Source organism: Oncorhynchus kisutch, linkage group LG20 (genome assembly GCF_002021735.2).
Source record: "Oncorhynchus kisutch isolate 150728-3 linkage group LG20, Okis_V2, whole genome shotgun sequence".
NCBI classification, from domain to species: Eukaryota; Metazoa; Chordata; class Actinopteri; order Salmoniformes; family Salmonidae; genus Oncorhynchus; species Oncorhynchus kisutch.
Window position 1 is genome coordinate 39,978,382 of NC_034193.2, and position 17,915 is coordinate 39,996,296.

Here is a 17,915-nt window from a genome sequence, read left to right on the forward strand (position 1 = left end):
GGTTGGAGCAAAAACCTACAGGACTAGCTCTCCAGGAACAGGGTTGGAATGTTGAGATGGGCTCTTCAGAGGCCGCACCTTTATGTGATTTGCCACTAAACTATTCTAGTTTTAAAATCAAGACAAGTTGAATCCATATTGCACTTTATTCAGGTCAGAGTTGGCAACAGAGGCTGTTTACACAGGCAGCCAGCCCGATTCTGATCGTTTTCCACTAATATGCCTTGTCACCAATTAGCTCAGCTCTTTTGTCAGAATTGGGCTGCTTGTGTAAACACATCCTTGTGTGCTGAACCACAACGCTCATTAGGACTATCCCACCCATTTAAAACTGATTAAAATGACCCTGACTGTGGTCAAGTCTTTCTTTGTAAGCTGCAGATAAATTATCTGAAATGGTAGATCACAGTGAAACCTTTCTTGCTCTAAAACAGTCCTAGGTATAGTTTGTCCTTGACTCTCGTCTGTGCAACTGTCTTGTCCTGAAGGCCTTAGTGGTCGAGGATGCGCAGGTTGCCAGATACAATCTTGTTTTCCAGCACTGCTCCGGCAGGAATATCAATCCTATCTCCGTGATTGGCAATAATGATGACAGTTCCCTGTGGAATGGATAGTGAGGGGACGTAGACAAATGTAACACACAAAATACCTACAGTTGGAGAGAAATGTCAAGCAAAAGTAGCCCAATATCATTTTTCTGTATTCCAAGTAGAGGTCGACACCGATTATTGGAGGACCAAAAAAGCCGATACCGATTAATTGGCCAATTCTTTTAGAAATGTATTTGTAATAATGACAAATACAACAATACTGAATGAACACTTATTTCAACTTAATATAATACAATCAAGCAATCAATTTAGCCTCAAGTAAATAATGCAAAAACAAAGTGTTGGAGAAGAAAGTAAAAGTGCAATATGTGCTATGTAAAAAAGCTAACGTTTCAGTTCCTTGCTCAGAACATATGAAAGCTGGTGGTTCCTTTTAACATGAGTCTTCAATATTCCCAGGTAAGAAGTTTTAGGTTGTAAGGATTATTTCCCTCTATACCATTTGTATTTCTTTAACCTTTGACTATTGGATGTTCTCATAGGCACTTTAGTATTGCCAGTGCTTCCGTCCCCCTCCTCACTCCTCCCTGGGCTCGAACCAGCAACACAACGACAACAGCCACCATCGAAGCAGCGTTACCCATGCAGAGCGAGTGACGTTTGAAACGCTATTAGCGTGTGCTAACTAGCTAGCCATTTCACTTCGGTTACACCAGCCTCATCTCGGGAGTTGATAGGCTTGAAGTCAAACAGCGCAATGCTTGACGCACAACGAAGAGCTGCAGGCAAAACGCACGAAAGTGCTGTTTGAATTCATGTTTATGTGCCTGCTTCTGCCTACCACCGCTCAGTCAGATACTTGTATGCAACGTAGGACAAGCTATATAATATCTAGTAATATCATCAACCATGTGTAGTTCACTAGTGATTATGATTGATTGTTTTTTATAAGATAAGTTTAATGCTAGCTAGCAACTTGCATTCGCGTAACAGGCGAATGTGGAGTGCAACGAGAGAGAGGCAGGTCGTTATTGCGTTGGACTAGGTAACGAAGGTTGCAAGATTGGATCCCCCGAGCTGACAATGAAAATCTGTCATTCTGCCCCTGAACAAGGCAGTTAACCCACCGTTCCTAGGCAGTCATTGAAAATAAGAATGTGTCAAATAAAGGTATATAAAAATAAATTTAAAACTGCGCCCAAAAATACCGATTTCCAATTGTTATGAACACTTGAAATCGGCCCTGATTAATCGGTCGACCTCTAATTCCAAGTAGATACTATGCAATAGGAATGAGTTACCATTTTGGGTATGAAGCCTTTACCTTGAGAGAGACGTTCTTTCCGAAGGTGACGTCTCCTGACACTGTGAGGTGATCCAGTTCTAGCATGTCTGGGATGCTCTCAAACCTCATCAGAAAGTCATGCACCTGCAACCATAACAGGTCAAGAACCTATACTAACAATTCAAACCATAAAATAATAAGAATGACTACCTCCAATGAAAATCAAAATGTCTGCCATAATGACTCAACAAAATGCATTCATCTACATTTTGGTTCCATTACCTTGGTGAAAGAGCTGCCCAGCTTGACGTGTGGCGTGGAGGGGAACTCCCTCTTCTTGCTCATGGTGAGCGAGCCGGCGTCCAGGCTGTAGAGGTTGGACATGACCAGCAGCAGGTCCGACGAGGTCTTGACGGGCAGGAAGCGGCTACGGGGCACGTTGACGCCCAGGGCGTTGTCGAAGGCCTTGATAGCGGCGCCCACCGCTGTTTCCAGCTGGATCACGTTCAAACCACCGTCCAGCGTCTGGGGAGGAGGTAGTTGAGGGGTAATTGGCTCTAACATTCAGTGAGCTTGTGCCGGCTATTTAATTGTTATGCAAATCTAATCGTAGGTGAGTTGCCATGGGTGACAGCCAGTATTAATTCATATAAAATGGGATGGTTAAGAGTAAAAACATCAAAGGAAACCCTAAAACACATGGCTACGAATTAAACAGATACAGGTACCGGTTAATTTAAAGACCCCTTTCCCCTGTCCTCTCACCTTAGGGTTGACGATGATCTCCATGTCCATGGTGTTCTGCTCGTGCAGCCTCTTAATGGCGGCCAGTGAGATCCAAAGGTTGTTGGTGTTGAAGATCTTGAACTTGGTGACGGATTTGAACTCATCCACGTGGGCTTTGGGCACCTGGGCAATCTCCAGCAGACGCAGCTTGTCGTCGTACTGGATCAGCGTGCCACCCTGCGGAGAGATTGAGAGGCGTGGCAGAACCATGAGCAGTCAGGAAATGTAAAAACAAATTGTAGGCTGTATGCCATTTTACACTGAGGTATAATACATCGCAAATGGATCATACAATTGTAGGGAATTCCATTTTATCCTCTACCATTGTCGCTTTAGCACTCTTTTTAATGGTCTAACATCTTTTGTCCCAAGGTCCTGCCGAGGTGGGTGGTTTCTGACCATCAGCGACATTAACAATTCAATGAACCACCAAGGAGAAAGGAAAACCAGCAGTACCCCTTGCCTGCTTCTAGCTAGCACACAAACCTCTGCTCACCTTGACGTCTGCACGGGTCTTGTCCGTCACCTCCATGATGAACTCGCAGCGCTTGTCTTTGGGCTGCGTCATCAGGTGGTTGAGGATGAACAGGTCCACAGTGGCACCCAGGTTGTCTATGTTGGACACGAAGATGTACTCCTTGCCCGCGGCGATCAGCTGGTCCAGCAGGCCGGAGTTGTAGAAACTGGCGTAGATGTCTCCGTGGCCGGGCGGGTACCAGGCGTCGGCGTGGTCGCCGTGCATTCCCAGGTCCTTTGCCACGGGCAGCAGGGACTCTTTGTTGATCCTCGGGTATCTGGAGAGGCAGGAGGAGAGTTTTAATAATGTTAATTTACCTTTATCTACACAGGTAAGTCAATGAAAACTGATTCTTATTTGTAATGACAACCTGTCAAGTGAGAGAGAGTGAAATGGAGAGATGGATGAGTGTAAAAAGAGGGAGAGGATTTTCAGGAAAGAGTTAAGGAGGATCGTAATAGAACAGGATCATGTCCAGTACAGAGAAAATGTTTCAAAACATTCTGTAGGTGCGGACATCTGTGTGCGTGTGTTACCTGCTCTGGTTGAAAGTGTGGATGTGCACCCGGTGGTGTGTGTACTTCTGCAGGATTTTCTTGGTGTCCTCGTCTGTGTTGAAGGAGTTCATGAGAACAAGAGGCACATCCACGTTGAACGTCTTGTTTAAGTGCTGAGAGGGAAGGCATTTATTTTTTAAATTATTTGTAACCCCTTTTTCTCCCCAATTTTGTCATATCCAATTAGTAGTAAGTTAGTCTTGTCCCATCGCTGCAACTCCCGTACGGACTCGGGAGAGGCGAATGTCGAGACCCGTGCATCCTCCGAAACACAACCCCGCCTAGCCGCACTGCTTCTTGACACAATGTATGCTTAAGCCGGAAGCACCAATGTGTCAGAGGAAGTGGCTAGAGCGCGATGTGACAAGGACATCCCGGCCAGCCAAACCCTCCCCCAACCCGGACGACCCTGGGCCAAATTGTGCGTCGCCCCAGGATCTGTAGTAACGCAGCTAGCATTGCAGTGCTTTAGACCACTGCGCCACTCAGGAGACATTTTTATGACTGGAGTTTGGCTCCCAAATCATTTTTTTTTATCATACTGTAATTTCCTCCAAATTATGTTGAATGTAGAAATGGAAATAAATGAATATCTAGTACTACAATAACTAGCTCTAGTTAACATTCTGTCTCATACTGAATATTTGTATATCTTTTTTTAAATGTAGTTAAGTGTTATGTTCTCTCGGACCAAAAATAGTATACTACAGTACAATATAATATCCTCTACCTCTATCTGATGGACGGTGAGGTCCAGGAAGGTATTCTCATTGCGGACACTGATGACACTCTTGGGGCCTTTGCAGCCCATGCTGGTGCCCAGGCCTCCGTTGAGCTTGACCACCACCAGCTTGTTGAGGCTGGCCGCTACGCTGTCCGGCAGCGCCTGGGCCTTGATCTTGTCATAGGGGTGGATCTGCAACAAGGAGGGAAAGAGGTGCAGGTCAGATACTGGGAGTAGCCTGAAGATTATGATCACTTGCCTAAAAATGTAGATGTTTACCCATACTGGCAATGTTAGAATGCTTCAGTGCAGGCCCTACGTTCCTCCATTAACAAAGTAGTAAGTAAGTTACACAGAAATGACAATTTGGCAGATTTTCAATTAAACAAATGGGGAGGATCCAGAAATCTGTTTAGGATACAGCAATGCTTTGCAGTTTGGTTGTTTTCAACAACAAAAAATATTTAACCAGGTAGGCAAGTTGAGAACAAGTTCTCATTTACAACTGCGACCTGGCCAAGATAAAGCAAAGCAGTTCGACACATAACAGAGTTACACATGGAGTAAAACAAACATAGTCAATAATACACAATGTGAGCAAATGAGGTGAGATAAGGGAGGCAAAGGCAAAATAAAGGCCATGGTGGCGAAGTAAATACAATATATCAATTAAAACACTGGAATGGTAGATTTGACAGTAGATGAGTGTGCATAGTAGAAATAATGGGGTGCAAAGGAGCAAAATAAATACAGTAGGGGAAGAGGTAGTTGTTTGGGCTATTTATAGATGGGCTATGTACAGGTGCAGTGATCTGTGAGCTGCTCTGACAGCTGGTGCTTCAAGCTAGTGAGGGAGATAAGTGTTTCCAGTTTCAGGGATTTTTGTAGTTCGTTCCAGCTATTGGCAGCAGAGAACTGGAGAGGCAGCCAAAGGAGGAATTGGCTTTGGGGGTGACAAGTGAGATATACCTGCTGGAATATGTGCTACGGGTGGGTGCAGCGAGCAGAGATAAGGCGGGACTTTACCTAGCAGCGTCTTGTAGATATACTCGTGGCCAAACCCACTGGCTACAGGTTGAAGCGAGGGCCAGCCAACGAGAGCGTACAGGTCGCAGTGGTGGGTAGTATATGGATATGGGGCTTTGGTGATAAAACGGATGGCACTGTGATAGACTGCATCCAACTTGTTGAGTAGGGTGTTGGAGGCTATTTTGTAAATGACATCGCCAAAGTCGAGGATTGGTAAGATGGTCAGTTTTACAAGGGTATGTTTGGCAGCATGAGTGAAGGATGCTTTGTTGCGAAATAGGAAGCCAATTCTAGATTTAACTTTGGATTGGAGATGTTTAATGTGAGTCTGGAAGGAGAGTTTACAGTCTAACCAGACACCTAGGTATTTGTAGTTGTCCACATATTCTAAGTCAGAACCGTCCAGAGTAGTGATGCTGGACGAGCAGGCAGGTGCGGGCAGCGATCGGTTGAAGAGCATGCATTTCGTTTTACTTGTATTTAAGAGCAGTTGGAGGCCACAGAATGAGAGTTGTATGGCAGATCCACCTGACAGGTGTGGCATATCAAGAAGCTATAAAGTTATAAAATAATACAATAAATAAAATTAACCTGACCAATGGGGTAACCACAGAGAAGACTCAACCTTCCGACTGCTATATCAATTCCTGTGAAAGTTGGATCTTCAGTTCAGCATTTGACAGCTGGGGGGCAGTATTGGGGTTGCTCAAGGCAGGTAGGGGGGGGGGGGGGGTGTGCTCTGTTTTGGAGCGTAGGAGGGGTGGAGAGAGGGGAAGCTGGCATCACTCCAGACTCCCATTATGTAACAGTGCTGTTCAGTGAAGCCATGACAGCAAAACCCAGCGTGGTGGGGATAAAGTACATTCTCACACAGGGACTGAGGGGAGAACAAAACACCCCTACAGAAAACATCACCCCTGTCATTGGAGGGACAGCCACAAAGGCTGTAGCAAAGTGTTAGAGGTAAAGGATGACGCTGGTGTTAATTATGTATCTGGTCAGCGTTTTATTTGTGTATCAATATTGCATACTGTATCTTCATGCCAAATTAAAAACATGGGTCCAATAGGAAAAAACAATAGGCCCACTATATTTCATTCTTGTAGGCCGACATCAAGGTACAGCGGTAGCCTGCATAATTGAAAAAGGGCAAACTGTTAATATGGTATGTTTTACTGTGGACTGAATACAGGGTAAGCCAGATGTGGTATAGTCAGACTGTGGGTATAACTCATTTCCATTTGAATTTCCTTTCCTGTACTTCCAGTCATTTAGAATAATTCCCAGGGAGAAGGAACCTGCCCTCTGGCCTTTACTGGCCCTGCTGTTGGCAAATGGAAAGATGACAGATGTACAACACAAGAGGACAAAAAGGACAGGGAGTAATTATAGACTGTGTGTGTATGTGTCACACTCAAGACCTTAACTTTTACACAATCCGTTTTACACTCTGCCTTCAACTCTCAACTTATATACACACCTAACTTTACCTCCCTCCCATCGTGGTCAAATGCATAGACAGACGCAGGAGAGTATGATGGGAGTGTACGATGACACCTCCTGCACCACCTTTACACACACACACTTCCTGCACCGTCAGAGGGAGGCTACAGTTTCAGAGTTGGCATGGTAACAGGCAGCCGGGCCTCTTCCTTACCGCTCACCTTCATGAGACGAACCATCGAGATGAGAGTGCGACCATGAAGGAACTCAAACTGCCTCGCAGTATCTTGACAATGTCTTCCCACAGATAGGCCATTTCAAATCTAGCTTATAAATCTGATTTCCCAATGCTATGGGCAGTGTTCTCCAGGACCAGACATTAGGAGAAAGCCTAGTCCTGCACTAAAAAACATGTTCAATGGAGACTCACCATTGAAAGTGGTGGGCTACTTCTTACTAGTCACTCCTGAGGGGCGCAGCGGTCTAAGGCACTGCATCTCAGTGCTAGAGGCGTCCCTACAGACCCTGGTTCAATTCCAGGCTGTATCACAACCGGTCGTGATTGGGAGTCCCCAAGGGCGGCGCACAATTGGCTCAGCGTCGTCCGGGTTAGGGTTTGGCCGGGGTAGGCAGTCATTGTAAATAATCATTTGTTCTTAACGGACTAGCCTAGTTAAATAAAAGAAATAGTATATGAGGCAGATTTATTGTTTTACAGTGTGTACTGTATTCAGTGTGTATGGACTATTGGAAAATACACAAAGCAACGTGTAAGACACAGGAATGGGGAACTCCTTAAGAAAAAACTAAAAGACAAGTATAAATGCCATATTACAACCTGTTTTCTGATATTTGCCTTGTTTGCTCTATAACCTGTTTGTTCATGCGCCTTGCGAACGTGATACACTATACAAACAAAAGTACGTGGACACCCCTTCAAATTAGTGGATTCGTCTATTTCAGCCACACCCGTTGCTAACAGGTGTATAAAAATCGAGCACAGGGGTACAATGTATGAATTTATGGTTCGATCAGAATTGGCGTTATAATCATTGGCCAGTACGGAGAATCAAGTAAAACCACAAGTCCAAATCCTTCTGAACAAAAATATAAACGGAACATGTGTTGGTCCCATGTTTAATGAGCTAAAATAAAACCTTCCAGACATTTTCCATATGCACAAAAAGCTTATTTCTCTTAAATGTTGTGGACAAATTTGTTTACATTCCTGTGAGTGAGAATTTCTCCATTGCCAAGATAATCCATCCTGACAGGTGTGGCATATCAAGAAGCTGATTAAACAGTATGATCATTACACACATGCACCTTTTGCTAGGCCACTCTAAAATGTGCAGTTTTGTCACACAACAATGCCACCGATGTCTCAAGTTAAGAGAGTGTGAAATTGGCATGCTGACTGCAGGCATGTCCACCAGAGCTGTTCCCAGGGAAATTAATGTTAATTTCTCTACCATAAGCCACCTCCAACGTTGTTTTAGAGAACTTGGCATTACGTCCGACTGGCCTCACGACTGCAGACCACATAAGCATGTCAGCCCAGGACCTCATCCGACTTCTTCACCTGCGGGGCCATCTGGACAGTTGATGAAACTGAGGAGTATTTCTGTCTGTAATAAAGCCCTTTTGTGGAGGGAAACTCATTCTGATTGGCAGGTCCTGGCCACCAAGTGGGTGGGCCAATGCCCTCCCAGGCACACCCATGGCTGTGCCCCTGCCCAGTCATGTGAAATCCATAGATTAGGGCCTAATGAATTTATTTAATTTGACTGATTTCCTTTATAAACTGTAACTCAGTAAAATTGTTGCATGTTGCGTTTATATTTTTGTTCGGTATAGGAAAGGGTCAATTTTAGCTAGCTAGCCACTGGTTGGACAACACAACAAGATTAAACAAATCAAGTTTCTGTCAATGATGTATTGCTCTTGATGTGATTAGGGTGAAGCCAAGTATGGCTATTTTAATCAAGGGAGGCCAAATGCTCACTGGCTTCCCTTGCACTCAATGCTACGGGCGGCAACAATGTCATACTCTTTTTGACCAGACAGCATCAGATACATGGTCTACACATAGACAGACAGAGGGCACTGTTTCACTCGCTCATATGCTTTCTCTGGTGTTGGTACATTTGGGGTAAGCCTGGCTACCCTTGGCATCCATGAATACACGCCACTGGGAATGATACCAGTATTGGGATTTTTGTTCCATGGCAAACATGAAAACATGAAGCCGAACAAACACTTTGGTCCTTTAAAACCTGCTGTATGTAAAATGTGTGCTTGAAAAAATAAATGTGACTCTGGATGGCACCATAATGATGTTTGTTTACAACATTAAGGCTGTTTTCCTAAATAATTTAAATACGCTTCGAGTTTTGTTTCCTTGCCATGATCACCATGAACATTTTGCTCTCGAAGACATACCAATGTTTCTTACCTTACGGGGATCCTTCCCAACATACAACAGTCTCTCATGGCTGTGTTGGAGCCAAGACCACACAGCGTTTTGAAGGTGTGGGTTCTCCATCGTCAGTCATAACACAGCACAATAAGATGTGTTTACTCAAGTCTGGGCTATTGAGGTGAGGTGCCATTACTCTCGATGACAAACAGGTTACTTTCATTGCGAGCTATGCGAGCTATGTAGTTCTCTTTACAAAGGCGAAGCCACCTATTACTAGGAAACAATTTTTTAACATTTGATTTGGCTTCCTGCGCGATCTTTCAAGAGAATTTCTGTCGCTCGAAGTCATAAGGGTTCAGATAGATCCCCAGAAAACCATGGACTAACTGAGTTAATTCATGAAAGAAATGTGGTTTGGGCCAAAGTAAGACAGTCCAATCTGGACTAGATTTAGAGAAGGGAAACACATATCTCACTTATTCATTAGTTAGCCAGAGTTTTACTAGAGTGAAACAGCAAAGAACCTGAATAATCCCTTTAGAATGTGGAAAACTAGCAAATCAAAATGTGTACAGGTTGATTGTACAATGTCTGAAATGCTTCCTATAAATACTGTCGTGCCGCAAGGTTCCATTCTTGGGACGTTATTATTCGCTAGGCTACTCAAAATGTAGGGTTCTTTCCAAGCACTTAGCTAGCTGATGAAGCATTAGAACTACTAAATGTTGAGACTGCAAACTCGATGTGCGTATTAGCAACCATGGACTTCAACCATTCAAACTCTGCAAAACAAGCAATATTGACCTATGAGCAATTACATAACTGGGAGGGAATGGAGAATCTGTGGGAATCTGGTAGAGAAGTAGACCGTATCCATCGGATAATAGAAAACCACTTTGCATGGACTGTTTTTTGTGAGATTCACTCAATTAGGTACATTAACTCACAAGTCAACATTGTGCAGATTTACTGCAGAAAGAAGACTGACATTACTGTTATATCGGAGAAGCGATTAACCCTTTCAGAGCCATACAGCTTCTGTCGATAACAAGAAATACAACACGATGAGATTTAACTCATAAGAACTTGAACAACCGAGTTGTTTGAACTTAGCACAACTTCAAAACTCAAGGTCTCCAAGGTGACCTTGTCTCGATGTCACAAGTGTGGAACGAGTCCAGAGACGGTTTCAAATTCCCTACTTACGGTCGTGACCATGAACCACGTCCCAAAACAAGACTGTCCAAAGACGGTCCTACAGTGAGGCTGTAGGACGACACACCCACCCATGCACATGGGTAGCAAGAGTGTAAACTTGGGCTCGGGGCAGGGTAAGCCAAATATCACCCCAGGCCAGAATCATGCTCCCTCAAGGCTGTGCTTTCGAATGCTGGAAAGGTCAGGCTATTTAAAGGGTAACCTATGAGATAGGGGTTATTTTGGGAAGGGGGGGGTGTCAGGCTCTGAGATACTGAAATGTCACCCAGGTGATAAATAGCTGGCTTGCTTTGGCCCACAGCTACACACAGTGTTCTTGGATCTTGGTTACCTCGTTTCAGTTCTGTTGGTGTGGGGTGCTTGTTTCCATCCCTTACTATGTACTCATTAAGATCTGTGGGCTTCACGTGCTTGGGAATGTACCGACTCACAAACAAGGGTGTGCAACTATATACCAACTGGATGTAGCCTTCCTGCATGTGGCCCAAGTGTTCCAGGGGTCAGTGGTTCCAGCCCAGGTCTCCCTGAAACGCCCCCCTCGTTCCTTTAAACGGAGTCTACCTCCTGTCACCATAGGCGCAGTCTCTTGTCCAGTACTCAAAACGCTAAGTTCTTAGACGTTTTAGACTTGGGAAAAGCCCACGCCCCAGTGACCCTTCAGATGTAACACTCCCTCTCTGACTGGAGCCTCAGATGTTCCAGTCAGCTGGGGGGGTGTACTGGCACTTGGCTGGGCTTTCTGTCCCAGACTCTCTGCTGCAGGACCACAGCATTCTTCCCCCATAGAGCCAGTGACACTTGACAGCCACTAAATCCACAGCTCTCATGCTCAGTTGAAAGGGGCCACGTTGGCATCTATCTGTTCAGATGGGGGTGTGGATGCTCATTGTAGAAGAGGGCTTTGGCCTAGAGATCCAATCTCATCCAACATGCACAGAGAGATGCTACACTCAAAACAGTGTTTGAGAGTTTGTGGACTAGCACTAAATATGCAACAAAGTTGATTAAAAAAATCAAAGAAACTACAGGTCAGACAATCCCTTGTACAAGAGGGGCAACATGAAAATAGGTCTGCACCTGCAGAAACAACGGATTTCCAATGGTAAGGAAAGGAACCATTTTCAGACATAGGCTGATCTGTATGACAATGTCTTGTAATTTCTTATGCAAATTAACGAATGCCTGAGCTTTCAGCTTGTGGCGTGTAGACAACCAGGGTTAATATCGAACTACTCACCAGATCCTCTGGGGGCTTGTGGATCTTGTCCCATTTCACAGAGGGTCCTTTCACCTGGAGGAATCTGTGGAAGAGGTTCTTAAAACCCTCAAAGTCCTTTTTGGAAATCTGAAACAGAAAGTGCCAAGGCTCAGACTTTGAATGGACGCAAATGATCAAAATCCACATCATATATTCATTAATCGCATCCAATTCACACGCAAAACATAGCTTGATAAAAGACACACTATTGAAATCATAACATTACTAAAGCCTAAAACGGTGTCTCCCAAACCTCTAGTAACTTCAGCCATCTCCATTTATTTGATGTATTCCAGAACCAGCACACCTGATTCAACTATTTTTTTTTTTTATTACAGTCATATAGCAGTCAGTACAAATCCATGAGCATACAAAATATTAATGGATATGAGTAACATTCATTTATATATATTTTTTTACAAAAATCTTAATCAATAACATCCTGTGGTCTTAAAGAGAATAGTTAACCAATGAGCAGAAATATGGGATTGGTAAACTAGACTTTGGTATAGTCAGTTTGTTTTGAATGCAGGTGTTCCTGCCTGTCACTGTGATTCAGTCAAGGGTTAGCCAGACTCTGAATTGAGATTTTAGGAGGCTGACAGCAGGTTAGGGTTAGGGACAGTATCTGAAGTGCCTCAGTATAGCTGGAGTATCCACCTAGGATGGTGCTGCATACCCTCTTCTGAATACGCTCCAGGTCACCAGACTGGGCCTGGGTCAGTGAGCTGTGTCAAGGTGGTTCCTTGCGCCACACCTTCAGTCGGCTTCAAGTCTGATGATTAGTAAAACATTTGAATCAGGTGTGCTTGTACTGGAATATAGTACCACAGTATGAGTCATAAAACCTAGTGGTCAAACAGGGAAATGGTTTTGATAACAGTGTAAATCTCTCTAGGACAAGGTGACTTTTATCAATATATTCACCTGTATTTACCACCCCCCCCCAAAAAAAATATTTTACGCTAATTAGCTGCCAATGTGGCTGTCATAAAGAACTACAAATTACATGATCTGGACGAGACTGCTGAATTGAGGCAAAGGTAAGAATCTGTGGATTAGCTTTCTAATGTTAGCTAAATGTAGTAATTAATAAATTGGCTACATTTCTTTAAATGGACAATTCTGTGAACTATCTTGTGCAAGTCCCTTATCCCTTATTTTAAGTGCTTCTAAAATCCCCTATGGGGAAAAATGAAAAGAAATACAATTGGAACCATGTCCATGGTTTTATGGGTATTATGACACCTCCACGGTGGGGCTGTATAGACTCTATAGAGCTCTATAGAGCTGGTGGAGGTTATTCAAGAAAATGCTTGTTGGATAGCATGGTAAAAGCTGATGCTTTGTAAGGTGAGGGCTCAGTGGTGAGGAAAAGTGACAATGATTTCTGTGGGAAAATATGGCCTACATCATATATAGAGAAAGGGTTTAACATCAAGCCTGCTGGGGCTTAAAGTAAACAGGGGGAGGGGGGCAAAGAGTGGGGAGGTGAAAAAAAATGGGGAGAGGAGCAGAAAGAGGTATAAAGAGTGAATCCATGTTGTGAAATCGTGAAGTGTGTGCATCTGTGTTTGACCCATCGAGAGACACACGGGTCATTCACCATCCGGTTACCCTCTCAGAACTCTGTCCTCACTCCTCCAAAACATGCACAAACATGTACCAGGTACTCTCGCTCCAAACCCCAGGCCCACCTCCTGCTCAGCCCCCTTGGCTGTGGTCAGCAGCTTCTCCAGCTCTTTGTGCATGGTGGTCTCATGCTGCAGCCGCAGCTTCTCCTGAAACTCTGCCATCCCGGCTTTGCTGATATCTGCCGGGAGAAAGGAGAGAAAGAAAGCGACAGAGGTATTTCATCATTCAGTCCGCTTGAACCATTCGAAACAATCAAAGAGTATGAGGCCAAAGGAGAGAAAGGAGAGAATGAAAGGGAGAGGGAGAAGGCTAAGTTTGTTCATTCTGCTGGAACCATTCAAAACTATCAGACAGAGGATAAGGTCAGTTTAAAGACGTTCTGTCATAAAGCCTTCTTGACACCACTGCATGCCTGTGTACGAATGAGCGAGGCAGCTTGTAGTCATTAAGCAAGCAAGCACATTATTTTACAATAGGTGAAATGGAACAATGTTACATATGATGCCATGAAAATGTCAACCCACATATTGCTTATTGGATCTATCTTAATGGATATCTAGAATTTTCTTCCTATATCCATTATGCCATGACCAAGTCAAGCCTATTGGGTCAATATTATCATATATATTTTTTAAAGTCATTTAGCAGATGTACTTGTCCAGAGGGACTTATTAGGGGCAATTAGGGTTTAAGTGCCTTGCTCAAGGGCACAGAGATTTTTCACCTAGTCCGCTCTGAGATTCGAACCAGCGACCTTTCGGTAACCTCTAGGCTACCTGCCCCTCCATTATTGAACCAGTCAATTGCGATTCGTTCACCCTGTGTTCAATAAAGGATTTATTATGTTAAGAAAATATAGACATAGCAGCAACCAAGCTCTGGGTACAATTGACATGAAAATATCCCCCACTAAGAGATTGGTAGCCTAATTTGGCAATTGCCAGTATTGCATAATACCGATGTGGAGAAATCTATAATCTCAGTAGCCTAAATTCAACACATCAGAAATATAGATAAGTAAAAAGAACACACTGCCTTCTAAAAAGTTGAAATCATTAAACACTAAAAAGAGAAGTCAAGAAGTGACTTATAGTCATGGAAAAGATAAGAACTGTCAAGAGCAATCAATAGCAATGGGAAAGCAATGGGAAATCTGACTCATTACCGACAGGTACAGAAAACTTACCATCCAAAACAGACATCTTTGGACGTATGACAAAATATGTGCCAAGAAAATTTATCCAAATAAGAGTCCAAAAGCCTAGCCTATAGTCGTCGAGCAAATATTAGACATCGTTCAATAAAAGATAAACATCAATGGCTTGACACCAGACACCAGTGACAGCCACTCGCGCTTGAGAAAATGAACTGCAGTCCCAAGAAACAATGTATCAATCCATCAGTAAACCCGACACCACCCATTCTCAGTTCGCCCACCTCTTTTGGGTTTCCACTAGATAGCACAGCCACACAAATAGGCTACATCGTCAAAATTTCTGGAAAAAAACATTGCTTTTTTGTGTTAATTTAAGGTTTGGCACAAGGTTAGCAGTGTGGTTAAGGTTAGGTTTAAAAATAATATTTTAAGAAGAACAATTGTAGGAATAGGCGGAATTTAAGACTTGGTGGATGGCTAGTGACGACCCCTCTTTAGCAGGAAACAATCGCAAAATATCTCACTAACGGAACTATTTTATTTAACTAGGGAAGTCAATTAAGAACAAATTCTTATGTACAATGACGGCCTACCCCGGCGAAACCCAAACGATGCTGGGGGAATTATGCGCCGCCCTATGAGACTCCCAATCACGGCCGGCTGTGATACAACCTGGATTCGAACCAGGGCTTGTAGTGACACTAATGCAGTGCATTAGACCGCCTGACGTTATTTGACAAGTGCTTGCCAGCTGATATGTCCGATGTTTTTATGTGGGCTACAGTACCTGCATGTAGCCCTATAGCACAGCAGGCAGCCGAGAGCGCTAGGAATTAAATAGAATATTTAATATTAATATTTAGTTAATTTATTATGGAACACGCATCTCTGGTCAGATCCATACGCACATTGCCAAATATGTTACGTTAGAGGCAAATACATGATTCGTCCACATTTCCCCATAACACAGTTTCTTGAATAGCAGAATATCATTATAGCCCTTCTATAGCATGGTTGGACCTACCCCGCCGCTAACAGGCGGCTGTTTGGCACGCTGGCGTATGGTTCATACATTATTTGTATTGATTAATTTGACCCTGGATTGACTTTAGCCACACGATCCGCTATCTTGGCTACATGCCCCGGTAAACTTGGGAGACGAAGTGGCAGGGGCAAACTAGCCATTCTGCAGCAGCGGTAGCAACTAAGATATCCATGCCAGCAGCCAATGTTTTTGTTTAAAAGGCTCTAGTAGTGCATTTTACATCACAAGCACCACGTTTTCAGGCATAATGTTTCAAACGTCATTCATTGCATTGGCTACCCACCTGATGATAATTATTTTGACATCAATCCACCAAAGAACTCCAAGGTGCTTGGCTACTTTAGCGAGCTGGGTTTCGGCCTGTGAAACAAGTGAAAAATTAACACTTTAAAATGTACATTGTCACCGTCCTGAGGAGTATATTTATTTTGGACAGGTTTCCTGCACCACGCGATGCCAAATGAAGGCCTGTCAATGGGGGCAAACGATTGGTGAGTCAGTGGCCAATCAAAGCATGCGAAAATCCACTTACCCCAATCAGAATCTTGTTCACGAGGGCGGACCTGAGCTCTTCCGACTCTTTCTCGCTGACTGTGCATATTTGTCTCTACAGTTTATTCATCTATAGAAAATATTTTTTTCTAACAAAGGCTCGCCATCAAAATAAAAAGCATGATTGACAAATGACCTAATCAAATCCAATCAAATTGTATTTGTCACATGCGCCGAATACAACAAGTGTAGACCTTCTGGTTAAATGCTTACTTTACAAGCCCTTAACCAACAGTGCAGTTCAAGAAGAGTGAATAAAATATTTACCAAATAAACCAAAGTAAAAAATAATAAAAAGTAACACAATAAAATAAAGAGGCTATATACAGGGGGGTACCAGTACCGAGTCAGTGTGCAGGGGTACAGGTTAGTTGAAGTCATTTGTACATAGGTAGGGGTGATGTGACTATGCACAGATAATAAACAGCAGTAGCAGCAGTGTATAAAACAAATGGAGGGGAAGGGGGGGTGTCAATGTAAATAGTCCCGTGGCCATTTGATTCATTATTCTGCAGGTGGGTCGCTTGGGGGTAGAAGCTGTTAAGGAGCCTTTTGGTCCTAGACTTGGAGCTCCGGTACTGCTTGCCGTGCGGTAGCAGAGAAAACAGTCTATGACTTGGGTGACTGGAGTCTCTGACACCACCTATTATATAGGTTCTGGATGGCAGGAAACTTGGCCCCAGTGATGTACTGGGCCATATGCACTATCCTCTGTTGCGCCTTACGGTTAGATGCAGTTGACATACCAAGCGGTGATTCAACCATGCTCTCGGTGGTGTAGCTATCAAACTTTTTGAGGATCTGCTCCACTACAGCCCTGTCTATGTTGAATGGGGGCCTGTTCGGCCCGTCTTTTCCTGTAGTCCATGATCAGCCCCTTTGTCTTGCTCATGTTGAGGAAGAGGTTGTTGTCCTGGCACCACTCTGTCAGTTCTCTGACCTCCTCCTTATAGGCTGTCTCATCGTTGTCGGTGATCAGGCCTACCATTGTTGCCTCGTCGGCAAACTTAATGGTGTTGGAGTCGTGTTTGGCCACAGAGTGGTGGGTGAACAGGGAGCACAGGTGGGGACTAAGTACACACCCCTGAGGGGCCCCAGAGTGGAGGATCAGCGTGGCAGACATGTTGTTGCCTACCCTTACTACCTGGGGTTCGCCCATCAGGAATTCCAGGATCCAGTTGCAAAGGGAGGTGTTTAGTCCCAGGGTCCTTAGCTTAGTGATGAGTTTCGTGGGCAACTATGGTGTTGAACGTTGAGCTGTAGTCAATGAACAGCATTCTCACATAGGTGTTCCTTTTGTCCAGGTGGGAAAGGGCAGTGTGGAGTGCGATTGAGATTGCGTCATCTGTTGGGGCGGTATGCGAATTGGAGTGGGTCTAGGGTGTCTGGGAGGATGGTGTTGATATGAGCCATGACCAGTCTTTCAATGTACTTCATGGCTACCGACGTGAGTGCTACAGGGCGGTAATCATCACTTCCATGGGCACAGAGACTATGGTGGTCTGCCTTCCAGATGGCAACTCTGCTGACTAATAGTAGTCAAGAATGAGTTTATTCAGTAGATTGCCTAAATCGCTTTCTTCTCAGATAGGCTATTAAAGGGAAAAAATACTTTCTTCCCAAACATCTTTGAGGCTTAATCCACCCCTCCAAGTAATCCCCAAATACACCCCAAACCTCAGTGGAAGCCTTCTGTTTTTGGGCCCAGTACCATGCCTTTTTGGCCCACCAGACTCC

General features: G+C 44.0%; 1 protein-coding gene across 2 annotated transcripts; it reads right to left on the reverse strand.

The window, feature by feature from the left end:
- Positions 1–127: 127 nt before the first annotated feature.
- LOC109865682 (UTP--glucose-1-phosphate uridylyltransferase-like) lies at positions 128–16,103 on the reverse strand. Of its 2 annotated transcripts, none has more exons than XM_020454055.2 (10): positions 15,910–16,103; positions 13,488–13,603; positions 11,770–11,877; positions 4,427–4,612; positions 3,676–3,809; positions 3,119–3,416; positions 2,602–2,799; positions 2,119–2,361; positions 1,876–1,980; positions 128–599 (listed from the first exon to the last, which is right to left on the reverse strand). In XM_020454055.2, the coding sequence occupies exons 2-10, from the start codon at positions 13,584–13,586 to the stop codon at positions 492–494; spliced, it is 1,479 nt and encodes a 492-aa protein (XP_020309644.1). In that variant the 5' UTR covers positions 13,587–13,603; positions 15,910–16,103; the 3' UTR covers positions 128–491. The 2 variants fall into 2 exon arrangements, with proteins under 2 accessions (XP_020309644.1, XP_020309643.1); XM_020454054.2 differs by lacking the exon at positions 15,910–16,103 and adding an exon at positions 14,612–14,875.
- Positions 16,104–17,915: the final 1,812 nt, after the last annotated feature.